General features: G+C 41.0%; 1 protein-coding gene across 1 annotated transcript; it reads left to right on the top strand.

Moving 5' to 3' along the window:
- Window positions 1–23,110: 23,110 nt before the first annotated feature.
- TM4SF1 (transmembrane 4 L six family member 1) lies at window positions 23,111–27,406 on the top strand. The gene is made up of 4 exons (XM_054207060.1): window positions 23,111–23,654; window positions 25,398–25,487; window positions 25,576–25,718; window positions 27,040–27,406. Exons 1-4 carry the CDS (start codon window positions 23,478–23,480, stop codon window positions 27,278–27,280), a joined length of 651 nt encoding a protein of 216 aa, XP_054063035.1. The 5' UTR covers window positions 23,111–23,477; the 3' UTR covers window positions 27,281–27,406.
- The last annotated feature ends 560 nt before the right edge of the window (window positions 27,407–27,966 follow it).

Here is a 27,966-nt window from a genome sequence, read left to right as displayed (position 1 = left end):
AACTGAATTTAGTGTTACTCTCTCACTGAAAGCCCATGTGCTTCTCAGGTATCCTGTCAAGAGTAGAGTTGGAATATGTTAACTATTTCACAGATTTGTCTTTTCTTATACTGTAAAGTTTCTTTTATTTCCTGAGATTTCACATGGACCATCTCATTTTGTCAACATAGTTATTGAAAATGTTGAAGGTACCTTTTTCTGAAGGAATGTGACCGTCTGGGTTTCAAAAGTGAAAACAAATTTTAAACTTATATTTTAAATCAGATCTTTTTGTTTCAAAAGACGCAAGACAAATCTTTATTGCTTTTTTCAGGAACAGGTTATATCCAGTTTTATAGATAGACCTTCACTTGTGTGCTCAAAGTCGACACAAATCGTGAATTCCTTTTCACTCCTTTAGTTTAAACTCTACCATGAAGTATAAAAAGATGGTGCAACACTGTGTGCTGATGCATTTCCCACTGAAGTGTGGAATATACAAAAAGTGAAGAGCATCTGTATTTTTCTTTTTGTATCATTGAAACAACACCAACTACATTTAATGAGAGGAGAAATGGTTTTACCGTAAATAGGTTAATTAATGGAGGTTTTGCAGAAGCCTCTGTTAAATTGGTTTTATTTCCATGGCAACCCTTTCTGCTTCCTGGATAACTTCGTTTCAGTAAATGCAAGACTGAAGTGAGTGGAAGATAGGCCTTTCTGTGTAGTAATAAGTGGGCAACTACAATAAATTTCCGTATCATGAGCGGATAAATATAGGCACTTAACCTTGTTGTGTAGGGAATGTAATGTTACAGGTTGCTGAGAACCAAATGTCAGCAAAAATAAAGAGGTAATTGAGAGTGAGAGCCTATTGATAGTGCCAGTTCATCCATGCTAAAAGCACATACAGGATCTCAGCTGTAGGAAACATAGTGCATTGGGTTTTGTTTCCTTTCTTTCTGCTGTGAAATTTTATTGTGTTTACTAGTGTGACCAGAGCCAGGTAACTGTTAATCTATTCTATAAAAAACCCTCTTGCTCCTGTTTCTGCTTCAAATTGGAAGTTGGCTACCGTGCGATTAGAAGGTCCAGAGAGAAGTCTACCTGGACACTGTTTATTTCAGAGATATATCATGTATGTGTTTAGGGATTTGTTTTGTTTTTCTGAAGGAATGGAAGCAATCCAGTTTGAATGCAAAAGACTGGGTTGTTCCATGAAACTGTAAGAATGGCAAGGTTAGGGTTGGTTACAAATCTTTTTTTTTTTTTCCAAACAGCAAAATAAAATTTTGATCTTTTTTGCACATGCCTTTCCTCTCAAAACTATAATGTAGCATGTCTTACAATAATTTATGTGCTCAGACTCCATTTGTTAAACTATTTTTGTAAATGGTTAAAACTGTGGTCACAGGTGACTCACCTTCAGCAGATTAGTTATCGCTTGTGTTAATATTTAATGGTATGGTACCAGGCTGTACCCTGTTACTTTCAGAACACTCCATATTGTTTTGAGAGATAATTCATCTCCTGCCTCAATACCAGGTACCTGGGATAGAGCTTGCTGTGTGGTCTCAAAGATCTGGTGCTTCTGTTGCATTCGTCTTTGTGTAAAGGCTGTGATGGATCCTGACAGTGCAAATGTTAAGATTCCAAAAGCCTAATTCTGGTCTTGCTCATAGTGATTAGGAAGAAGTTAGAAATCAATTAGGTGAGAAAAAAAAATAAATAAATTAGAAATAATTCTAGTTAGTTATCTGTAACTCATTGTGAAAAATATGCTGACGCTTTCGAAGCTGGCCTGAGTTCAAGGGACTGTAGCAGCCCTTAGATTTCGTATTTAACTTTTTTCATATCTCTGTTTTAAGCTGTCTTTTTCCTACATCTCCTTCTGCCCACAGTGCCTGAGACCAGCTGCACTGCTGAGACGGGCTGCTTTCTGCCACTGCTGCCCAGCGTGGGTCACCACTCTGCCTCGCCTCCCACTCCTCTGGCCATCACCCATGTCCCTGCTCGCTCGACACACCATAATCTTTCTGCTGGTGAGAGACATCGACAAGAGAAATACTTAAGAAGGTACCTCTGTGCTGCAGAAACAGGGATCTGAAAAAACACCCTAATAATTTATACACTCTTACCCTCTTTGGCAGTTAGGTAAGCTTCTTCGGTTTCTCCCCCTTCTCCCTCTGTTAATGTTTTTAACACTTTCGCAAGAGGACAGAAAATGCATTCCCTGTTGAGAGGATCGCCCTGGCCGTCCCCCTCTGCCGTGGCCGGCTGCCAGCTGCCATGGCTGGTGTGTGGGCAGCCAGAGCTCAGCCTCCTTGCTGGGACCACCAGCAGCACAGTGTGGCAACCGGCCAGGGTCTGCCTGGGCATCCACCACCCCCAGAGGAGGAGGCATGGCACTGACTTGCTGGCAGCAACGATTGTGTGTCTGTGCAGAGGATCAAGGGGCTGATCTGCCCAAAAAGTAGTTGTTTGTTGGCTGTGTTTTAATTTCCTCCCTTGGGCTAGTTTTTATCCACTTTAGTTCTCTGATCTGGTCGAAGCAAGGCCACAGGAATGCCAGGACCAGTATCAGGGAAGAAGCAGGAATACATAGCTGCAAGTAGAGAACGGGACTGAATCCCCAGGAACAATTTATGGTTAGATCAGTTTAACTCAATCGTTAAATTGCACCTTGAGACTGTGAAGCTAACTGCTGTGGTACTGTGCCTTTCAATGCAGTAACATTAGTCAGTAATCAGTAATATTAAAGTTTTATGGATGGCTATTTTCATTAAGGTAACTTTTGCCAATCATATGCACTTAGTCTCATATTCACTTAGCCTAAAACAAGGCAATGCTGGCTGCAGCTCGTTCTGCACAGGAGGTCTGAGTCTGGCCTAATTAGCAAGATGCTTCGTCAGGAGGATGTTGCTGACCTTGGTGGAATTCAGCTATTTTAAAATGAGTGTGGATGATGGGCAGGTGGATGCAGTGGTGTGCTGTGGTGGTCCCGGTTCTTACAAGAGAAATCCCTGGATGTGTTCAGTGCAAATTGTTCCCTCTGCTGTTCTGGAAGGTGGGTGTGAAATCCAGTGTTTGTGCTGATGGGGAAAATGTGTAAGTTATGGTGCTCTTGAGGTGCTCTTTCTATTTCTTTGCTGTTGTGCCTGTCCCTGTATGCTGTGCAGTGTGCCCCAGGTAAAAATCCACGAGCAGCCCCTTTTCCTGCTGTCCCCCCAGCTCAGCTGGGAGGCAAACACAGAGCAAACAAGGCCAGGGCAGGCTTTTCCCTTTGTTCTTGCCGAAGGGATGGCAGTGGGGGTCCAGCATGGGGTGGCAGGCTACCCTGGAAGCGGGTCTCCCCAAAATGCTGTTTGACGTTCCCTGCCCTAGGGAAGGACAGCCTCAAGCCATGGCTCAGAGAGGTTGTACCTCAGCTTGGGTTCCATAGTCAGACTTTGCTCACGGTTAGAATGTGTATCAGCATTGGGTTTAACAAAATTTGCGTGAGGTGTGGGTTAACAGCAGGATACTGCTTTGGAAGCTGGCAAAAACTTACTGTGGTGCGGTCTCATGCCTTGGTTTGCCTAATGTAGAGGTGTTGTTTTGCTTTAATTCTTTTTGAGCTATCTCTGTTTCTATTTTCCCTTTTGGACTGCTGGCAGTCTGGGCTGATTGTAGGAACCAAGAATGGACTTACATATCTGGTACTAAGGGTTTCTCTTAATAGGTTCAAGTTCAGTGTGTGTGAATTGATTGTATGTTTGTTAATTTGTTGGCAGCTAACCCTTACATCATTTAGAGCTGCTGGAATAACTGTTTTCAAACTTATCTTTCTCTTCTTTTCACTGAGGGGGATTAAATTTTTTTTTTAAATGATGGATGTATTTCAAAAACCTCAGTAAACCTTGTAGGTTAGTTGTAGCGAAGTAAGTTATTTTAGATCATCACCAGTCTGTGTCATAATACCGTGGCAGGTTGTGCCTAATTGACCTGACAGGGGATTCTCCTTGGTTCCTCTGACAGTCATTACTGTGTGACCTCATGCGAGTGCTTCAGCTGCTGTCACACCCTTGCCTTTTTGAGCAAAAGTATTGTGTACTCTTGCAATGTAATTATCTGTAATAACTCAAAGCTACCTAACCTGCTATATGAAGTGTCATCTTAATACAATGAGGTTTCTATACCCAGATTCATCTGTATTCTGCTGGTTTTACTGACTTACCATTCTCTTTAATTTGAGCGTAGAGCTCACCCTGTAAACTTGACAACAGCACTGAAACGTGCTAAGCCGTTTTGTATGTGCCTGTATATGGGGTAAAATCGCCATTTCTCTGAACTCAAGAGCAGGAGGAGCTCTGGTTACATAGCTGCTCACATGCTCAGAACCACGCTTTGACTTTGTCAAAGCTTGTGTCTTTTAATGGCATGCTTTTCTTATTTATTTTTTTTGTCTGTCTTTAAATGGAAGTCACTAATGTTCGTGATTTTTTTTTTCCCCTTGGTGTTTTAAGAAACCATTTAACTTCATAGCATGCCATTTGTCAAAGCATCACAAACTAGCGTAAACTTTAAATCTCCTCACCTTTCTGTGATATAGGCTGCATTCCTTCTTTATAACCAGGTACAGTTTAAGGACAAGGCTGTAAAACTTGGATTTCTAAAGCTAGTGATTCTGTTGAATCACTATGATTTCTACTGAGGCAACAGAGCAAGTGACCTAAATTTCAAGGTGCTGAATATCCCAATACACTAATTGAAATCTTTGGGATGTGAACTGCAACCATGTCTCAGTATGAACAGCAATTGCAGTAGTTACATGTTTTTCAAGAAACACTTGTAGCCCTCAAGCAGAATCATAGAATTGCCTAGGTTGGAAGGAACCTTTCAGATCATCTAGTCCCCAGCCATCAGAAATCTTTCTCTCGTGCCCACTACCTCTGCAGGTAGTGATGTTAGTAACCTGTTGGTACCTCGTCTGGTTCTGCATTCTCTCGCTGTTTTTGTGCAGTCACTATGCTGCACTGCTCACACAAGAAAGTTCTGTTTCCTTCTGAAAACACTGCTGGTTTCATCTGGCTGTAAAGAGTCACCTTTCCCAAAGCAAAGGGAGAAGTGACACACAGCTCATCCAGTTCTGAGAAACCCTACTCTCTTCAGGAGAAGCTCAGGTGATGACTTTCTGTCTGAAGCTTTAACCTGCCAGATGACTTTACGTATCTGCCCTGACTTTGGCACTGTGGAGGCCACAGAGTTCACCGAGGGATTCCTGTGCTTGTTCAGCCCTGTTACGCTGACAGTGGTCATTAAGAACACAAGGGGGTTTGGTTTATAGATTCAAATGGTGAGAAATCGCCATCCGGCCTTGATGCCGTGTGCTCAGTGGTCATCTTCCCCCTGTTCCACTTGAAAACAAGAGATCTCTTTAATACTGCTGATGGACCCTAGAAACAATACTTCCCTAGTGGTGGTACATTTTGGAGATACCTGTAACGAAGTGGAGACAGATGTTCTGAGAAATGCTGTTAGTCTTTCAAAAGTAACAAATGTGGAAGATTTAAGACAAAGACTTTTTAAAAAATGGTCTCTGTTTTCTTGACTGTCCCGATCGTTATCCCGGACAACATGCATTTCTGTGACATATACAGCAATTTTTACAATGTAGTGAGAATAATGGAAAAAACAAAAAATAAGACAATAGTATGTTTAGTTCTACATGATGTTCTAGGGTGTATGATACAAAGGGTTTTCTCCAAAGTTATTTTTCAGTTGGAGTGCTTCTACTCAAAGGTATAGATATGATCATATATATAGGTATACCTCCTAAGTATTATGCATAGAAAAGCAAAGTTGCATTGTGAATTTCTTGCTGATTAGATATTTGAGCTTTGCCTAGTTATACTGCCTAATATTCCTCCTACTTCTGAAAAATTGTGTAGCTCTGTTTTATACTTAGGCTATATAGTAAAATGATAGTTGGGTTGCAAAATGTGTAGGAAAATGGAAGGTTTGTATTCTTGCTGTAGAAGCAGTTACTACTTGTGTTGTCTTGGCAGGTAGGTCAGCATACTCTGCACGCCCACCTGCTAGGCACGGTATCCTGCAACACCATAATGCTTCTTGTTCCCAAGAGGAATCATTCCTTCTAATCCAGGCTTGCAGGAAAAAGTTATTAGTCATTCATTCAGAGCACACCCATTGCCTATTAAGAAATATTTTTAGAAAGAAGCTGAAGTCCACAGCATGGCTCACAGAGACTATTTTGAAATATGTGGCTATGTGCACACCCGTGCCTGTAGCCTTTACTCGAGGAAACTTTGTAATTACATCAATGGGAGTTGTGGCCAAGTTGAGCAACAGAGGACAGACGCTTAGGACTAATGGGTTACCTGTCGGGCTAGTGAACTTCCTATTTTCAAAGCAGGAAAATCCATGTACTAATACTGAAACCAAAACATCCAGATACATGGCAGCTTTGGAAGCAGGTGTAAAGCTTTACAAGACCTTTGTAGACTTAGCAAGATAATTTGGGTCAGCTCAGTGTTAAAGGAGGTGTTTGCTCATTAATGCTCAGCAGGAGTGTGTGTGTGTGGCATCTGAATCATTGGATAGGTTTATAGGTGTGCTGTGCGGAGCCAGAGCGTGGCCTGCCAGGAGGATGTGTGCTGGAAGAGGCATGAGAAATGCTTCACCTGTCTTGACGTGGGCTATGGCGGGACCTGCAAAGGGGCCTCAGAGCTGGCACTGATTCCAACAGGTGTTGGGACACCTGCACTGGAGCCTTGTGGTGGGGGAAGATGGGATTCCTCACACTTGGGTGGATTTTGCAGCAGCAGGTGGCTGCAAACCTGGCTGTTGGAATATGTTGTTGGCCAGGAGGAGGAGTGGGTCATGCCTTGATCCTGTTAAAGGGAAGAGGGAGTTTTGGAGGCTGTGTCAAATCAGCGTGCAGAGGCACATTTTAAAAGTGGCGCAAATATTGCTGCTTTAGGAGCACAGCTGTAGAAGTTGGCGTGCCAGCTCTTAACAACAGGTCATTAAAACGCCTTGCTGACATGAGGAAAGCCACAGGCTTTTCTCAGCCTGAGGGGACTTTAAACCACATTTCTTAATCCATGGTGCAACCCCTTATCAGTAGGCTGGTCTTGCTGGGAGTGCCGCCTTCTTGTCTTAGGTGCAACCTCAAGTAACAAAAGGGCTTGAGAGTTATGAGGCTGCAGCCTGGGAAGCTGCACCTTGGGGATCAGGACTATGGCAGCAGTTGTCCAACAAAGCACAAGTTTAGGTACATGCATATTTGGCGGGATTTACGAAGTATCTTACTTTTACTGATGTCCTCTTTCAAGCAAGCAGATTTGCAGTCTAGGCTTTTATTCTTTGACAGGTAGTTTACAGGTCCAGCACTGAAAGCACAAGAGGGCTCTTCATCGCTTTATGTGCTTCTCACAAATGGTTTTGACAGGGACATTTCTGCTAAAGGTGGGTTCTGAGCTTTTTTGCCTCTTGGGAATACTAAGCAAAACCAAAGGCCACAATCTGACCCGAATGCACCAAGTATTAAGTAAAGTTCAAGTGTGCATTGTGAAAAATACATATCTGTAATTAATCTGCAGTTGAAATCTATTCTGTGTGAAGGCCCGAGATTTCCCCTCATGTAGCAATAATGATAGTATTAGCACTTTCTTACACTGGATTGAGACAACGGATTGGGTTACTGCTGCAGAACACTGTGATAATTTGTAATGCTTATCTCTTATTCTAAAAGATTGAGTTGGAGAAGCAGGGAAAGCCTCTGCCTTGCTGCTGGGAGTTTGTATGTTTGTGTTATGAAGAAATACCTTTACTGATTTGAATATAAATATCTAATAATGCTCTTCTTGTTGTTGTTTAAAGCAGGGAAAAAAGTTTTTTTTTCTCCCACCGCCCCAGTGTGTGAATGTTTGGGAAATACGTCCAAGTGGAGAAGGAATCATAGCTTTGATCCTAAACATTTTGGAGAATTCTATCATAAAGGTATGGCTTCTATATCCAGTAAGAGACTTGAGAGGCGTGTGTTTGTTTCGCGAGTCTGTCCAACTCTGAAAGTATGATTTGGACAGAGAATAATGAATCTGTAAAAACTTTCAGCCATTTACAGTACAGGTTCATTGAAGCCCAGTCAGAAGGCATGACTTCAAGTAAACTGTACAGTGGGTAGTTTTCTACTACTAAATAAAATGTGACTTTATTTGAGAGAGGTTCTTAGTATGAAACTGTTCTAACTTTTATGTTGAAAATATTACGTTTTGCAAGCTACAATATAAACTTCAAAGAAAATCTCCAGTGTGATTTAACCTATTTTTACAAACAACTTTATACTATTTCAGAATTCCTCATAGCTAACTACTGCACAATGCTGTGAACAATATGATTAAATTAATACCTCATTTAAGTTATGTGAATAATGTCTGCATACGCAGTGCTCTTCATGCAGTAACAGTGGACACTTTAAAACGTGGTAAATCTAATGCAATTGTACTTTTTATTGTTTCTGCTTTCAGATACGGGTCATAACACAGCTGAGTCTCTGCATGTGCTGAATGAGGCCGTGAAACGCAGCTTCACTGATGCATTCTCAGTCTGTGCTGACGCTGACAAATGTCTGGTACCTAGGAAAAAAAGCCTGTCCGGATCCTATGCTAAGGAGCATTCTCAACTAACTAATTTTAAAAAGGTTTTTTTTTTTCTCTCCCCTTGCATTTATGGATTAGACATGCAAGTATGCTCTCTAGTATGAGGAGGAATTCTGTTACTGGACACTTTAATCTGTTTCTGTATATGTGATGGTCATAAGGCTTCCTTCAGAATTATTTAGTTTGAAGTACGTCTGTCTGTTAAATAATTTGGCTCAAAAATTGTTTGTTTTTATAACAGTAGTCCATGTATAGTATACAGTTGTACTAATTAAAAAATGAAAGGCAGTAGAAAAAAAGCAAATAACAATTGATAAATTGTAGTAAAGACTTATTAGAAACAATAAGTCTGCAGATTTAAAATAAATTAAAAAGTATAGAAATGCAAGAGGTGCGTTGATGTCTTAACCTAATTTTAAACAAAATGCTTTAAGATGTTCAATTGCAAAAATTATTCCACAATGACTACATGATATTTTCCTCTTGCCTAAGAATAACACTAAAAATTTTTGCTTGGACAGTCGAGGAACAGAAAAGAATGAGGAAAAATATGTCTCAAACTTTAAATCTTAGTCAGGGAATCACACGGGCACTATGGCGCACCACAGAGTTATTAAATCTTTGTATATCTGTGGGTGTCTGTGCCTCTTGGCAACTGGCTTCTATCAGAGGGGCAGTGACTGCAGTGTCAGCAACATCCCTCCAAGAGGGAGCGGAGAGGACCTACAGTCAGTCAAAGATGCCTGTGGCTCCGAGAGCTCTGCTGCTTTCTCTGGGAAACATTCAGCCCCAGTCAGGAGTTCAGGGTGGTGGGAACCGCACCAACGTGTGGAACAGAAAGTGGAAGGTGAAGCTGGGGGCAGGTGAAGAGGGCGGTAAAGCTCTCCAAACACACTCCACTTGGCTCTGCTTCCCCACCAGCCAGCCTCCAGCACTCCTCTTTCTGTTTAATGATTTTGTTTCATTAGTGTGTTTGAAAGGCAGAAATGAAATATTGGAAGCTGATGGCGTTTGTACTCTGGCCAAAATTCAATGAGGTCCATGCTTAGCAAGATCTTGTAGCTAAAAGTCACCTTCGTGTTTTGTACAATGCCAGACTTACTGAAGGAAAATTAAGAAAGTCTTATGAGTGCAGCGATTACTCATGCACAGGTAGAAATTCACATGTATTTAAGTACCAGGCTGTGTTAGTCTGTTTTTGTGTACTTTAGATAGGTGTGTTTACTTTAATTTATTGGCAGGATTGTGTTTGAACTTAACCAAATATTAGTTATAAAGTAAAAATGCCTTATTGATATAGGCATTACATGGCTATAAGAGGACTTTGGCTCCATCCAGTACTTTGTCTTTCATGTGATAACATCTGTCATTTCAAAGTGACTATCTGAAACCTGCAATGTCAAGTTTGTTTCTGATCATGGTATATACAACCACTTTTGAGTTACTCTCCTTAAATTTTCTCCGGTTCTGTACTAGCACAAGGTGCCTGGACTAATGCAGCCCTTTGCTTTAATAAAGTAAGTATGGATTAGGATCACATTTTTGTTTCCCTGTATAAATATATCCTCTGGGTCCAGTAGGACAGTTCAAAAGATGGGATGAGATATATTGTAGGTATACAGTGATTTATTTTTAACTAAGCCAGAATTTTTCTGTGCTAAACTGGATTATTTTCTGCATTTCAAGCAGTAAGAAGCCAGTTCTGAAAACTTGCTGTTAGAACTGAGACAGTTTACCTTACTGTGGTGAATCCTCCAGGCAATGCCTGCGCTTCCACCAAGTGTAACTGCATGGGCTTTGGCACAGGACTGGTTCCAGACGGCTGAGGATTTATGCTACCAGTGGGAAAATGTTTCACAATATAACATGTTCTAGTATCGTGTGAAGACTCCTTGAGAGGGTGATCAGAGTCCAAACTACCGTTCTTGCAGGACAGGATAGTTAATTTTCGGATTTTTTTTCTTAAATGCATGTTTGCTGTTCTTGTTAAGCTCTGTCTGACTAAAGGAACTAATTTTTGTTTCATACAAAGCTTGCTTTGTGCAGCAGGAGAACAGAGGTGGAGCTCCAGCCTCTTCTGCCTGTTCTGGTTTGGCCTAGCAGATGCAAGATTCCAGGAGAGGACTGACGGACATGTGTGGTGGCCGCATCCAGGAAGCAAGGTTGTCACACCTTCACTGATCCCAGCAGGTCAGTGTTGTTTGTGCAGAACTGTGCAAACACAGTGTCGGTGAAGTTACATTTGGGGTGCTGTGGCCATAGTTGAGCCTTTTTTCTTTAAGGCAAGGAAAGATAGAAATATCTTCCATGACTTCTAAGATACTTAAAACTGATTCCTTTAGCAGTGCAAGGTTCTATCACCCTGACAGCTGTGTACCCTGTAACCTGTATGTGTAGAACTCGTGTGTAACCAATGGTGATAACTTTTCCTTGCTCTTTGCAAACATAATTTACAATGTTAAGGAAGTTCTTTGAGTTCTTTGCAAGATTTCCTCATAAATTCTAGATCTTCATTTTATTTTGAGAGGAAAGTAGACGTGTCTTAAGTTTCTTGGATCACTGTTTTATAGTCTTTGCACCAGTTAAGCACCCACATGGGAATCAGATTTGCTCTGTTACTTGTTTTTCACAATGAAGAAATTCTTGTCCTCCCTCAGTTTCTGTGCTCATCCCTTTGGAAAGGTTCTGTTGCTATATATCTTCCCTCCCCTTTTCTTTTCTTGTTTGCTCCCCTTTTACACATTTAAAGAGGTCGCTCAAAAACTTTAAGTGTAGCAGGTTGTATGGTTCTCTTTTCATCAAATATAAGTAACAGTAGGGTTTATTTTTAAATATGAAATGCAGCATAAATTACTGCATTTAAATATGAAATGCAGCAGAAATTTAATCATTGTTAAAGATGAATAGCAATATATAGGCTTGGCATAGACAGCAAGTTCTTAAACTTTGTACTTGGGCGGGGGGGCGGAAATCAAAATTGTGCCTTGGCAAAACTTATTCATTCAGAATCCTGAAACATCAAGACTGAGATACTAATAATAAACTTTAATAGTATCTTACTGTGTGTGTTACTTAGTAATGTACTGTTCAGACATTTTTATTTGCACCAGTGAAATTTTAACTGAATTAATTGGTCTTATTCTATGAAGAAACTGTGTCTCTTTGTAAAGAAAATTGCTTCCTTCCAAAAGGAAAATGGCAATTTGTAGTTCTTTATATTTGTCTGTTAGCTAGCTAATTCCTGTTGATGATTGCAAAAGCCATCATATCTTGTAGGCCGTACAGTTGTTCTTATTTCCAAAAGAATTTGTGCACAATTTAAGCAAAAATGTACATTTAATACATAAACTATGATATTTACTAATCACAAATATGCATATCTGTATTTGGGAGGCTTAATGCTGTTTGGAGTGGGCCTGCAATTTTTTTAACTCTACAAGTAGAGCTAAGTAGTATAAATAGTACTAAACATTTGGAGCTTTTTTAAGTAGCCGAAATTGCCTTTGCCACTCAACAAATATAACGTAACTAATGTTATGTAGGAAAAAGCATAAAGGAGAGCGATCCACAAGGATGTTTGCACGTATACCTACTATCCAGTAGCAGGATACTTCATTATAGCTTTGTCGTCTGTAACATTTATGTTGTGAAACTTTGAGAAGGAAAAGACAGCGTCAGCTTCTGATTCTCTATGAAAAATTTAACTTGTGAATTAGCCAAAGAAGTTACAGGTGCTACACATCTGAAAATCATGGTTTATTATATGAGGAAGAAAACTTGAGGCAGTTCATTCAGCAGCTTGCAAAGCCAGATTCTCTGCATGTGTTTACATCTGTAGCCAATGGCTGGTAAAAAAAGAGGCATAGCTATCCACATTGGGAGACTGAAAGTAGCAACTGTAAGGAATTCCCCTATGCTTATTGGATTGCTAGACTTGTATCTTCCTCACCAGATCAAAAAATGTTTGAGTCCTGACTACTGCACTAACGTTGAGGTACGTAGATTCCAGTGCACACAAAGTTTCCTTGGCATGGGTCTGCCCTGTTTTGTGTGGACAGCAGTTGTCTGACAAGAGATCTCTTTATTTTATTTTTTTTTTTGTCTGTATGCCTGACTTCAGGCAGCAGCTGGGAGAAATAAACTCCTGAATACACATTTCAGTAATGCTGCAACTGGCTGTAAGCAGCAGGCTTAAAACAGCAGCATGCAGATACATGGAAGGCTGGTGCATTCCTGATGCTCCTGTGTGGAGCAGACAAGCTGTCCGCTCCGCTCCCAAACATTTCATAGGTGTTAAAATGGCTATATATAAATCCCACAGAAATCCCCTGGTGGGGCCATTTGCTTTTCACTGTTTTCCCGTCCCATTGTCAGTTGAAAGTGTATGTTACTGTTGCAAGGCCAAAAGTGACAGCATATGATGTGAAGTTTAGATGTTTTAGCATCAGTTACTTTATGGTGGCCACATCTGTATTCTATATAGGTGTTTGCTCTGCATGTTGCTTGGAGAAATCATCTAACTCTATAGATACTGTGAACATGATTTCATTTGCTGGGGTTTCTTTTTCCTCCTGATTTTAACAGAGATATGCAGCTGAAAATGGTCTCCTTCAGAGATACAAGTGGCCACAGTTAGTCATGGGCAGTTACAGTTGCCGGCTGCTGATCAGATCAGCCTTGCTGGCTGCTGTGCACGATTACTGCAAGTTGGCGGTTCTTTCAACAACACTGTCAAATATAACCAATCTCATCAGTTTGCTTATATAAGGTATATTATGTTTATGCTTTTTCAGAGTAGGGGAGGTAACCTCTCCCTCTAGGAGACATTGAAAATGTCTTGCACCAGGGAAACATCCACATCGCACTATCAGTCCCACCCTTGCAGACAGCGAGGAGCTCCCATGCTCTTTCAGAGTGATGGGAGAAGCCATGCAGCCACAAGGACAGTGCAGGTAACACTTGCTTTTTGGTGGTGCGCTGGCAGACGTAAGGCTTCACAGCTTTGTGCTCTGGAGAGTGTTTTAACTCTTCAGATGGGACGTAGAAACCTGCAGTCGCACCAGGCCCTCCTTCCTTCATCTTTGTGTATTATCACTTAGCCCACCGACCTGTGTTTGAGGGTGTACTTGTTTATTTTCTGGTGTTAAAAAGGAGCTTCTCAATCTCCTAATTGGCAAATACTACAAAAAGGTTGCAAAATGCTTGTGAAAGTAAATTTAACGTTCAGAGCTCTGAGAGCTGTGCTCTCCCAAAGGGAAATAGGAGTAGGAAAGTCCTTTCTAGTGATCTGTGCATGTTTTTATTCTGTTTGGTTGCTGCTGTGGAATGTGCTAGTGATTAACAGAAAGTATAAGTGAGAGGTATGAGAGGGTGATGAGCCGGAGCTGTCTGAAGAACTGTATTCCTTCCTCAGACAGCCAGATGGAGTCTATAACCATTTCTGTTACTGTTTTTGTGCTTTCTTTAGATGTTGCACATCTTCTTTAGTTTAGTATGCCTGTTGGTCGCTTAAAATAAATACATTGCCAAAGCAGATGTGGTGAAGAGTTGGGTTAAGCTTAGTCTGCTTTTTGTACATCTGTTTTACTCCCTACAGTAATCCTCTTCCTGTTTCCTTCCCTTTGTGGTGCTCTTAAGGGCTGCAGGAACACCCTTTTTCTTCTACAGCTCTATGTGTCATACATAAGCACGTGCCTTTTCTGTAGAGTCTAGAGATGTTTTCATTAGAACATAAAGGCTCAGGAATAGGACAATACAGGACATGCAAGTAAACTTCTGCTTCCTCAGCCTCTGTTTCCAGTGGTTGACTCTACTCAAGATGTCTGCATTAAACTTCTACAAGGAAAAAAAAAATCAGGCCTCCAGAGTTTAAACCAAAATAACTTCCACAAAGGCACCTTATGTGCAAAACAGCAGTCTTCCTATGAAGTGTCAGAAACTGTTTTGTTAGATTTGTTGCATTGTATACATTCTACCTTACTGTAGAACTTTGCTTACTCTTTTTAAAGGTGCTACTAAATATGTTGGAGTTTGGCATGGATCCTCAACAAGCCTTAGCTGGAGCCTGGCTTTGCTTGAACTCTTCAGAGAGAGGTATAATCTCAGTTTAATGCTTGAAAAATAGACAGTTAGGTCAGGAGTTTCCAAATGGAGCACAGACAGTAGCAGAAGTGACTTAGGACCATGTAACCAGCAGTTCTCAACATTATCTGTATGTAGCAGAAAAGGGGAGGTGCTGTACTGTACCTCCCTGCTGTTCTCAGGCATGTTGGTAAAGGAGTATTTTGCTTGCTTAGCACATAATCTGAAACAAAATAAATTTGCTATGAGGTGGCGTGGAAACTCATTCCTGTTGTGATAATCTTTTTATATTCATTAAGCGTTAATCATAGGCTGGATTAATCAGCCATCCACTCACAAAGTCTGTGTATGAAGACCTATGTAACAGCTTTATAATTGTAATGGTTCCACAGGACACATTTTAAGTTTCCTTCAGCCTTTTCTATGCCCCCGAGTAGCACTCAATTAGTAAATGCTATGACTTCAACTTAGGGCAGAATGTAATTGATCAAAATCTTGGGAGTTGATGGAGAGTAACACAAAAAAACCCCAAGGTGTCTTGCCTGAGAGGCAAGTGATATTGAATCATAGGACACTTGGATTGGAAGGAACCTTAAAGACCATCCAGTTCCAACCCCCCTGCCTTGGTCAGGGACATCTCCCACCAGACCAGGTTGCTCCAAGCCCCATCCAGCCTGGCCTTGAACACCTCCAGGGATGGGGCAGCCACAGCTTCTCTGGGCAACCTGGGCCAGTGTCTCATCACCCTCACAGTCAAGAATTTCTTCCTAATATCTCATCTAAATCTCCCCTCTTTCAGTTTAAAACCGTTCCCCCTCGTCCTATCACTCCCCTCCCTGTTCAAGAGTCCCTCCCCATCTCTCCTGTAGCCCCTTTAGGGACTGGAGGGGGCTCTAAGGTCTCCCTGGAGCCTTCTCTTTTCCAGTATTGTTGAGATGGCTGCAGTTTCCTCAGTGTCTGCCTTTTTGGAGGACAGTCACATCTGACTCAGTTCAGGTACAAGGGAAGGGCTGTTACTGGGTTTTTGTTGGGGTTGGGTGTTTTGTCCTCACCTTCAGAGGAAACTTCCACTAGTTTTGATTGTTTCCTTTGTCTTTGTGCTTGTGGAGAGCAAAGAGTGGGCCTACTTTTCTGCTGTGAAGATCTGTAAAAGAAAGTTGCCTTACTTCCTTTTTTAACTTACCATATAGTAGTGCTTTTCCTGGAAGAGCTCTCTTTTGGAACTAGCACCTGAACCAAACCCAGTCCTACTGAGACCATCAGGATGTGACTCTGGGGACGATGCCTCAGTTCATTTCCTATTACTGCAGAGTGAGTTGTGCCTGACTCCTGTGCCATCAGTAGCTGTTGTTATTGAGCATTGTTGTCTTATGTGGAAGGCAGGTGGCGTCTGTTGCTTGAAGACAGTATTTCATGAGCTGTTGTAGAAGATTTGAGAGCCAGAGGTCACTGGAGCCAGTGGCCCTTGAGTGGGCACAACAGAGCCTATCTGGTCATAGCCTGATTATTGCTAGAGGGAGCTGGTGGAAATCTTGGGACTGCCTGTTTTCCAAGCGCTTGTAGGAAGTCCTGTGGGTGGGATCTGACCCCTGAGGAGGTGGCTGTGCAGTGGCATACAACTCTGGAATGAACGTGTGTACTTCTGCGGCATTAACTTCCATGTCTAGGCGCACTAGTGACATGACTACTTTTAGCTGTAATTACAGTTCAAAAGAATATAAAACTCTTAACTCAGGAACTTAGTCTTTCCCCACCTCTGAACCAAACAGGGGTTCGTTAGAGTGGCACCACATATCTTGAGTTAGAAGGGCCTTGTGAAAGGAGCAGCCACAGTAAAGCATTGTATATAGTACAGGCACCACATCGCAGGCAGGTATCTTGTATATCTACACAGAATACAGCCTCAGTTGTATTCTTCCTGTACGTTTCCTTAAAAAAAGACTAAGAATTAGTTAAAATATAATCAGTGTTAAATGTTATTTTCTTCTGTTTTTCTCCATTAAATGTTGCTCAGATTAAAAGGGATCTTTTGCAGCCTCATTTATTCTTTAACTGTATCTCTTAATTGTTCTTTTTTTAATTACACATTCTGCTTTTAAAATGTGTGCTACATCTGTATAGCATTTTTGAGGTCTTGATGTGCCCAGTGGAGGAACGTGACCATGAAATAGTTAGCTAGATGACTGCCAGCTGGTTTAAGGACCAGCTGGCAGCAAAAGTTCAGTGCACTGAATGCATACTGATAAATGAACTTCAGAGTTCCAATTTAAATGATGGTAGTAAAGGTTGATGGAAGGGTGGGAATGCAGTTTAGGAAATCATCTTTCAAGAGTCTTGTGATCATGTCTGATTTGCTCTTCTCATCGTGATGTATGCGATCCAATTACTACTGATGCTGAAAGATTTGCAAGCAAATACAGCATGATGCATTATCAGTCATGACAACTTGAAAGACGTGTTAATTTTAAACACTAAATTCCACATTTTACTGCTATGGAATCAATACATAGACTGTTCCTAGTGAAGAAGTAGTTGTGGGATCATTCAGCAAGAATGACTTTTAAAGTTTTTAACTGGTAGGAACTTACTATGTCTAATTCCAGAGACAAGACTGCATGAAGCATATGCTAATGAAATAAAATGGGCAAGGAAATTTGTTGCTTTTCTTTTTTTCGTTCCTTTTTTTTTTTTTAGCATACAGATCCAAAATATTTGGTATGATAGAGGTAATCTTTGTTTTGCTAGATTAGAGGTAAGTAGAAAATTACTCGTAGGATCATTATATGAGAAACACAAAGATGCTTAATGATTTACTTCTGCACCACAGGAGCCAAAGACATAATCATGGTATTTTTTCGTTCCTTGTTCTCTGAAATGTCAGAATTGGATGTCTTTTACTGGACATCTGATTTATGCGTATTGCTACAGGGGAAGGGAGTCACAAAAACAGCACACATCAAGCCTGGAGACAGTCTGTTCATCAAGCTGCGCTATGCAGAGGTATGTACGTTGAGATGATTCCTACAGCCATGACATGCTACACAGTATAGAACAGAGTATGCTTATAGTACAGTGATGGCAATGCTTCATGCTTGTTTAACTTGTGCAAGAATGTCACAATTTAGGGATAGGCTGGAAAGACAGAATGCAAACATGCGTGTAAATATGAGAGTCCAAGGGAAACAAGCTTTTGTTGGTCTTTTTGCACGGCCAAGGTTTCTGCCACACAGGCTGTGGCAGAAATAGCATTTGTCTTATGTCCTACTTTTATCATAATAACACTGTTGCAAGAAGTAATGAATGCAGGCTACATCATGGCTTTTATATGTCACCAGAAAACAGTTTTTTTTGAAGTGGTTTATTTGATTGTGGAATCACCTTACAGAAGTGTTGCCTGTCTAGGGTCAATAATAGTTGTTCTTAAGTAAGATTTATGGGCTCTTCTTTAGAGAGAAGAATTTCTATATGCGTATTTAGTGGTAGCTCTGCCCTGACTGTAAGCTTTTGAATCTCCAAGCTGGTTGGTTGAGTGTCAAAACTGCTTTTGTTGCATCATTGCTGACTCCTCCTTAGGTCAGCACTATTACCAATAAATTAAATCTTCCCTATTTGTGTCAACGTGTGTTGTTGCATAAAAGTGTGAGCGCTCGCTTCAAGCTGACTTCTTCTATGGTTCACATTGGTTTTCTGTCTCAGAGGGTTGGCAGTGATAGCAAGCGAGCATATGCATGTGTGTTATAGCTGTGTGAGGAGCGGTTGATTTCATGTTCGGGGATCTGCCTCATGGCAACAGGTGTTTGCTGCTCCTCAGAAGTAGCTCATTACTTCATCTGAGGACCCGCATGTAATTAATAAAAGTAATGTGGAAACTTTCTTCTGGCTGTGACCAGGAGACCATAGACACCAAGGACTTCAAGGGAACAGTTTCCTCTTGTGACTGTCCAGGTGGAGTTTGCTGGTTGACGTGTCCTCGTGAGGTGATATGCCTGAGGACTGTTGTAGCTACAGTATAGTGTTTTTGTGGATGATGGCTGGAAAACATGAGCAATGCACCACTTGGACATTGAGAAATGGACAGTAACATGGACAGGTGTTGATCTATTTGATTGAAGGGAAGTCATGGGTGTTCCTAAGGTCACTGGGAGCTCTGTCTGAAGAGCTGGCCAAGAGGCTTCCCTTTCTTCAGCTAACAGGTGACTGCACGTTCATCACACACTCCCAGCAGTTGTCTGAGCCATATTTGCCTCTGTGAGCAGTAACCTGCTAAACAGTGGGAGAAGAACAAATGAGAACAGCTTATAAGGGAATACAAATGTGAGTTCATACCCTGTGTTTGATACACACCCATTGTGTTGCCCAGACTTTCCGAATGCATCTGTGCAGCCCATGCTATTATTTCCCAGGCCGTGTCTCATCTACAGATGTTATGCTGTTACCACACCCTGCCAGTGATGCCACAAGAGGTGCTTCCCTGCCATTAACCTTTTGCCGACGGTGGGGTGGGACCAGGAGTTTTGCAAGTTAGAATGAGAAGTTCTCTGGTAGAAGTTGTAGTGTAGGGTGTCCAAATAGCAATGATATTAGTAAAGCCCCCTCGATTCACATCTGACCTGTTTTCATAATGTACAAAAAAAAGCCAATTATTTGCCTCAAGGCTTTTTGGGTTTTCTCTTTAGACTGTTTTCAAGGTAATTGGAAGATATTTGTCATGTGTCTTTCAGCTGTGTCTCTTGATCACTATTGTTGTCTTTTAGCAAACCATGTCTAAGGTTGGCTGTAAGGCAGCGTAAAGCAGTAGGACTGACTGACTGGAGTGGTAGAAGAAACTATGGAGAAGAAAGACATTATGCTCTTCAGTAGAGTGACATCTTTCTTTCCATTTTTCTGGCATCTTTAATTTAAATCAGGAGATTGCCATCAGTGTTTTCTGAGCAAATATAAGAAGAAATGTTTATTGCAAATGTTTTATCCTTTGGTTATAAGGAATGAGAATCTCTTTAGGTGCTAAAACAGTAAAAAAAAAAAAAAAAAAAAAGGCAATGTTCGGTTTAGGTAGGATTAGCAAGATTAACACTGGGGATTTGGGATAGCTGAGCTATAAAAATCTCATTTCCGTGAAGGGAATAGCAGCCAAACTGTTCTGACTGTGTGCCAGAGAACTAAGGAAAGAGGGTTCTGTGGCATCCTCAGTGCCTTATGGCATGCACATGCAACAAGTTCGAATATGGTAGTGTGTCCAGTCAGGGAAAATGAGCCTTTTCTGCATGACCCTGCTCTTGACAGCATGTGGGCTCCACATGATGGGTCTGGGTCTGCCTCACCACTTCTGCATTTATTTTGCAGATATCCTTCCCTCCCATCCCCCTTCATTTCCTCTTTAGTAGAGGGATATGGGTGTTTCCAGGATTAAAATGTATTAGTGGAATCCAAAGATCTTTTTTTGTACAGCACTTTGCTGTTGCAATCAGTTTCTTCTGTTGATTATGATGAATCACTTTGGGAATCTGGCTTAGGGCGGAGGTCTAGATGTGGTTGAAGTAAATTGCCTTTGTAGAAGAAATGTGATATGTCATGGTTTTCTTTTTCTTGATAAAATTCTGTGGGTTTGTGTTGGGGTGTAGGGGAGACCTCTCTACAAGTGTTTTGTAACTTTGCAAGTTGTAGTGACTTTGACAGTCTTTGATAAAGTGATCCTCTTTGCAATAGGTAAACTTAGGACTTGTCCAAAAATATAGCAATGGTTTCCAATACACTGCTGAGCTGGAGAAAGTAATTTCTGTTACTCCTGTTGTGCTGGTTGAGGAGCAGGTACAGAAAGCTGGAGAATGCGCAGCTTTTCAGAGCTTGAATGTAGAGAGCTCTTCTAGTATTTATGAGATCTCCTGCTTTTTGGCATCAGGAAACGCCTAGTCTCTTTCTAACATCTTTATTTTGTGAAAGAAGCAGGCTTCTGTCTCCTGCAATAGAAGAGCCAAAGCAACAATGACCATTGAGTTGGATTTTTTTTGTCGTATAGAGGTGCTGCTGGATCCTTGGACCCCATGTGAAATTAGGCTTGGTATTAGATACCTCAGTAATTGGACAAGGCACCTAATATTAGCCACTTCTCTGGCGTGAAGGGTCAATGTCCTGCTCCATGTAACGCTGTTCTGCTGACAAGCTTTATCCTGCCAAATTGGTGATTTGGGGATACAAGCCAGTTGCTGTAATGGTTTACAAACCACCCCCTTCTGCCAGAGAGAATGTGGAAGTCTCTCACAATGGTGCAACCTGCGGGACCTTTAGAGTGTGCTATCAAAATTGCTTCACTGCCCCTCTGATTGGTCATTCCTGTACCACGCTGCAGTAGGTGCTTCTCAGCCAGAGCTGAGGACTGGACTTACAGCCTAAAGTTAGGCTTTAGCCTAGAAATAGACTTTTGTTGTCATTAATAACACTGGGTTATTGACTGCCTTTATAATATGCGTTCTTTGTCCAGGACAGGTATCGGAGCTACAGGAATAGTCCTGTGAGAGAGAAATAGTGGAGTTTCCCAGGCTGTGGGGAAGCACCTGTGAGTAAACAATTCTCTTACCTCTTTAAGTGCAAACTCTGTTGTTCTTGTATAAAAGACTCAAAACCTGATTCTGGTTTTGTTTATACTATTGCACACTCTGCCGTTTCATGGTGCTGCAGCATGTCCCAGGTTCCAGTCTGGGTCCTGCTGTTGATGAGAAGCTCATGTTTGGCTACTTGCATCATTTCAAACTCCACATGCACGCAATGCATTCCAAAAATCCACCACTGCTGGCTTTGCCAAGCAGTAAGATTAGGATTTATGAAGCAAACAGGCATGAGAAGGAAATAAGCTCAAGATTTTTGTAGCCTACATGATTATACAGGAGAGTGATCTGAACTACTGTTGTGTTGTTTGGGGTGTTTTTTTGGTAGTAACTGCAGACTGCAATGCCCATGCAATGCCCCGCATGCCTGATAATGTACCGAATTGATTTTAAATACAGTTCTTGATTATGTGAAATTTTATTTCAAATCAAGTGTTTAGAAAACAATTATACAGGTTATAAATAGAATAGATTTTAAATCTACTTCCCAGTGGCAGTATGTATGGTGTCGCGGTTGGTGGTGGAGTGTGTTGGGTGGTGTTTTGAGGGGGGGAGTGGTTTGGTTTTTTAGCAGAACACAATAAAGGGAGTTTTCAGTTTCAGCCATCTCCTTATGCAGAGGAAACTTGTAGGATGATGTTTATGCTTGGTTTAGTCATCAGAAGTGCACAATAATGGTAACCCTGTGTTTCTACAATTGGAGGATATTTCTCATGATGAAGGAAGTCTCCAAGGTCAACAGCTACAATACCCGGAGAAGTTACATCACAAAGCCGCATCTGCACAGGACTGCCCTCTTCCCTCCCCCCCCAACACTTCTTTTTGATATCTCTCTCTCTTTCTCTCTCAGATTGAGTGTTGTTCACATCACTTGCAAGAATACAATGGATTTGACTTGCACTTCTGTTTACAGTGTTATTTAGCTGTTAAAAAAAAAAAAAATACACACGCCCAAACCAAAAAAAACCTGAGTATTTTTCCCCCTAAATAACTGAAAAAGTCTCACTACAGTCATCTAACATACTGTACGTTCCCAAACTCAGTTTGTCTAGCTACTGGTTTTGCAATGGGAATTACATTGTGTTATGATGATGGCTGCAGCAGCACCTCCCAAAACTAGTCTGGGCCTGTGTGTTTCTTAGTTATCTTCATCATGTGATAGTAGTGTGCATGGCAGCTCATGCCTCTGTGTTGAGCTGTATCAATGTGAAGAAGGAAGCTTTTTGGCTATTCTGGCAAAATTTGCATGAGGAAAAAGAGAGAAGGCTAGATCTTAATTTTTCCAGGTCACTCTGTATCTCCATTTACTATGCAAATTAATGTTACTGGTACATATAACACAGTTTGGAAACCCCTAATATAATACATTTCTCTGCGATTTTTCTTTTTTGTGCTTCTATACGTGGAGTTTCAGTGTAAGGACAGTATTTTATAATCCTCTTTTTTGAAGTAGTGTTTTTCACCAGTGTTTGCTTGGTTTAGCTTTAACAAATGGCTGTTAATCTAAATCATCTTGTCTGAATTTGGCAAGAACAAGGACACTCTTTAGAACCTGTCCACTTCATTTGTTTTTCCAACCTTGTTCTTATTCCATCAACAGAATAGCAAAGCAAGAGGTTGCTCTACATACTCCTCATTGCTGTAGACCTTATTCTATTTATACCCAAAACTCTGACTCAGTACCGTTGAAGGCAGCTGAGTCTTTCCCTGGCTTCAGGTTGTTCTGAATCAGTCTATAAACCTAAAAGTCAAAGCTGCTCCTAACAAAGAAAACAAGACCTTTTTCCTTCAGTTCCTAACAGAACTTGTGTTGTGGTTAAGCCTGTTGTTCATGTCTAATCATGTTCACTGGTCATCATTCCAAGCATCATATGTTAGAGTGAAATTACCGAGTGTTCAGTATTTCATTGATTGCATTGGATTTGACAACAATTATTGCATTTAAAAAAGGGTGGTGGCTTTCTGCCATCCCTGTTCCCTCACTCTGCAATTGGGAATGGAAGTTATGAAGAGGTGTAAACGTCATCCAGGTAGCTAGGTAACCCTGAGTATTTAAGGAGGTGAGAATAAAGGCTGATCTTCTTTTAGGTGTGGACAGGTATGAGAGCAGTTAGATTGAACTAGTGGAAGAAGGATTTGTAAAGCTGAGGACATGTGTTTCGGAAGGCGTGCTAGATGTATTGGTTATAAGTTGCTCATCCTTGCCCTGCTCAGCATCGTGGCCAACATTTTACTCTATTTTCCCAATGGTGAAACAAGATTTGCTTCAGAGCATCATCTCAGCAAATATGTGGAGTGCCTTCATGGCATCGTAGGTGGAGGCTTTATGGTAAGTAACAAGCTAGTGGTTTCTTTCAAGTTTATTGTGGAGCTACTTGATATTACTGTTTCTTTACCAGTTACGTTAATTTATTGATCAAACATTCAGCAGGAACCTCTGGAGTTTTATCAAAAGAAATGAGTTATATTACCCCATAGATATTATTACTTACTATTGGTTCTCTTATCTACAACAGTATATCACTTTAGAGCTAAGAAAATCATAGGGTCTAGGTCACAGAATCCAAACGCAAAATTGGAACCAAGCCTCTCAGCATGTCACGGTTTGCGTAAAGAGTTAAATCTTACATTTTTGTTATATTATTGAACTATTCTCCTTTTAAATGTCCCTGGATAACTAGCATTTAGTTACAATTCCTTAATTCCTATTATCTGAGATGTTGACATTTCTCTGCCTTAGCTCTTTATTCCGAGGAATCAAGTGGCAAGTATCAAAGATTGCATTCGAGTAACAGCAAAGGATGAAGGATTGAGCGTGTTCATTGTAGGACATTGTTAATCTGAAGCTGCAGTTTTCTACCTTGTCAATTTTCTGGGCCACATCATAGCATATTTAAGTTCCTTGACTCCAGGCTTCCTTTTTCATTCATTTTAAAAGTCCTCTTAGACATAGGCTACAGATCTCAAGGTATCTGCAATCACAGGTTGAAAACGATTGCATGATAAGGCGCTCCGCCTTGTGAGAAGTGCTTACAGCTGTGTTACAGCCTCATTAGAACCTAGACTGGGATCTGCAAAGACTGGGCTCTACACACAGAGTAATAGAAGTGAAACTGATGGAACTGCTCCTGGAACACACTTGTACAACCTCTTCTGAACCTGCAGCAACTGGGGCTCAGGAACAGGTTTGAGTAAGGGCTGACTAGTATGTGACTGTTCAACTAGATAGTTTTTATATTAGCATCCTGTTAAGTAAGTCTTTGCAGTAATACTTTGCCGTTTCTTTATGGTTTTACAAGGTACTCCTGGCTGTAGAGTCTTTATATATACGAGCTATTATTAAGTCCTGTTAGTGCTGGTGGGGAGGATACTATGTTTAATCAACTCTGCTCCTTCTTGATTTTATGCTAAAAGCTCTGGCCTATGGATGATTTATGTTTCTTACAGATAGCTTCTGCTTTGTTATTTTGCATTTCTGCCACAGGAAACTGCTTGTGAAAACCTAGAAAAAGCTAGATGTCTGTAATGAGATGTTGGCCTGAATTGGGCAAAATATTCCTAGGCTTTCTACTCTAGTCAGACTGGCTTCACACAGGCAGTGATGGCTACTCTTCAGTAACTAATATCTTGTAGTAGTAATTGATTTCTTAATGAAATAATTATGAGAGACTTATCTTGTAGTCCTCATTTGGAAGAAAGTGCATGTTTTTGCAGAGCATTTTATTTACAGGATACAGCCTTTAATGTGAACAAAACCTCTTAAAGTTGAAGTACTTTAAATTGCAATTGTGTAATACCACAGCAGGCTCTTTATCGACAGGCTCTTTATGAGCTTCAGTGCTGTGTATACACAAAGTGGAAAAAGAATATACCTATCTTGGTGTTGGCGCTACTGATATCAGCAGCGAGATGCCTACTATGTTAAATCAGAGTAAACCTGAATAATTTATACAGGCTGCCCCCGCCCTCCTGCCAAGAAGCGATGTAAGTGAATGCAATGTGAGGACTGTGTTTTATCTGTGCTGTCTCTGCAACAAACGAGAACGGTGCGGTTTGTTTGCTCTGTGCCTAGGTGCTCATTCCAGCTGCAGTATTCATTGGGCTTCACAACGATGACTGCTGCGGGTGCTTTGGCCATGGGAACTGTGGGAAAAGCTGTACGGTAAGTGAGCCTTCATGCTCCAGCCCCAGATAATCCCAAAGGCAAGGCGATGGCTGTGTTGAAAATTCATGTCTATGTTTCTTTGCAGATGCTGTCCTCAGTTCTGGCAGCCTTTATTGGGATCCTTGGCTCTGGATACTGCATAATCATTTCAGCACTGGGCTTGTCTCATGGACCATATTGTTTGACTCACCTAGGAAGAAAGTGGGTCTACCCTTTCACTTCTGGAGGGTAAGTTGCCTCTTCATGAGGATAACTTCCCCTATGTACACATAGTCTTTATTCCAGTACCTTTCAGCAATATCCACTAACCATACACCAATATCCATTCGTAAGTTTATGCCTCTTACTTAATAAGAACTAAAGAGGTGGCATCAGTTACCCATGCTGCTATAGTTTAAAATCAAAGCAATATAAATCCTCTGACCTGCAAAAAGGGATCTGAACATATATAGGTAACAATATCTATATATCACATACTGTGCATGTCCGTGAACATCTCTAACACAAAGTATAAAGCTTTAGGACTTTGAGTAATTTACAAACAGTTGTGATGAAATTTTTCTTATTATTTGTGTAAGAATCTGTTTTGTGAGGCTTGCTTCTGAAGTTGCTTTGTGTCACTGTAAACTGGCATAATACCTTTGTTAGTGACAATGGCGTAGAACGATTGTAAATTGAATTTGAAAAGGTTTATAAGAATCATTGTACAATGCAGGGTGTGGAGGCCCAGAATCTCTTAATTATCCCTAATTAGGGTTCTCCAGCAAATGAAGCCTATGTAGCTGAGTTGGCTGCTATTCCCCATTAATCCCCTCAAGTCCTGTAGGTTGGAAGAGGATTTGGGTTGGATCGTGACATGCTTTTACAGTGTCTGTATGATTGACAACTTCAAGACTGTTTCTAGTAACAGTTTATGGCTGATGCCAAAATAGAGACAGTTTGAGTACTAAGAGGCCACATAAAGATCCTTTGCAGCAGAGTTTGAATTTTACATCTGCATCGCATCCCTCCCAAGAGGGGGGGCATTCTTGCTCCCCCACCCCTCCAACCATGACTGAATATAGAAGAACTGAGTTCGGTCCTTGCTGAAGACTCATGAGTGCTGCTGTTCTGCAGATGTGGGTGAGGAGTAGCCGCTGGAATACTGCAGTACCCCTCTACATTTCTTCTGTGTTAGGCTCTTCCAGAGCAGGCCTGTGAGGGGCCAAAGACAGCAGCACGAGAGAGGAAGTGACCCATTTGCATCAGATCAGTAATTGCATCCTTTAGAATATAGGCACAGTCCTGAAAAGCTCTGTGTTTTTATAGCTTAGATTTATTTTATTTTTTTTTTTTAGAGAAATTAAGACTTAACAAAAATTTGTGGTTGGTAATTCAGTACATTCTTAAACAGAGCAAACTTTGCATGGGATAAATAAACCACGTGATTTTCTTTTCCCACTGAGAGTGATTATTCTTGATGCAGTTACAGACTAGACATAATCTGTTTCTAGTGCATGGTAAGCATCCCACTCTCACAATGTTAATGTGCTTTAATTGCTGTGTACAGGTACTTGTTTGAGTATAACAAGTGGTCTCAATGTCAAGAACCTTACAACATCGTGCAGTGGAACGTCACCCTCTTTTCCATCCTCCTTGTCTTGGGAGGAATAGAGTTCATTCTATGCTTCATACAGATCATCAATGGCATTCTTGGAGGACTATGTGGGTTGTGCTGCAGTCATGAGGAGGTAAGCCATTTGCCATATAACCATGACTCTCAGATGAACGTGGAACACTGCTGTTACTGATGCTACTGTGGAGTCTTACTCAGCAGCTGTTTTTAGGTATAATTAAGCCACAATTTTTTTTTTCCAGTGTACAAGTGGTTTTGTTCTTTTTTTATAGTGCTGAAATTGTGTTCATCACTTTCGTGTAGTATTTGACCACATGCTTTCAGCTGATTCCTCAGCTGTCACAGTGAAGTTAATTTGCACAGGAGCTGGAAGTCTTGGTTTTTTTTTTTTTTTTTTCTCTCTTCTCCTTCCCCCTCTATGGCACATGTGGTCATCAGCACTATATAGATGAAATAACTGAAATACAAATCTCCTGGTGGTAGTGGTCTTTGCCATGGCCTAAGCCATTGTTGCATAGTGTGGCGCAGTTTTCTGGTAGGCAGCTTATTCTAACTATATTACTTTAGCCTTGTGTTTTGCTCACAGCAGCTGACAGACTACTGAGAATATGCCGTATGTAATGAAAACTGCAGCATGCTTGCATTGCTTAGTAAAAATAGGATAAGAGAAGGAATTAAATAGCACATAGCTAACAAAAGCTGCAGAAGGGTCTGAAGGGGTTTTTGAAGGTGGGGGATTTTTTGAGTGAGGAAGGGGGATTCCCTCCAAATTTCTTTAGAATCTTGTTAAACAGTTTGAGCGTGTTAATATCAGTATCGTAGTGGTAGTATTATAATTGCAGTGGGTTAAGGTATGAACCA

Source organism: Rissa tridactyla, chromosome 6 (assembly GCF_028500815.1).
Source record: "Rissa tridactyla isolate bRisTri1 chromosome 6, bRisTri1.patW.cur.20221130, whole genome shotgun sequence".
Classification (NCBI taxonomy): Eukaryota; Metazoa; Chordata; class Aves; order Charadriiformes; family Laridae; genus Rissa; species Rissa tridactyla.
Note: the sequence above shows the minus strand (reverse complement) of the source record. Positions and strands in the feature narration are given on the sequence as shown.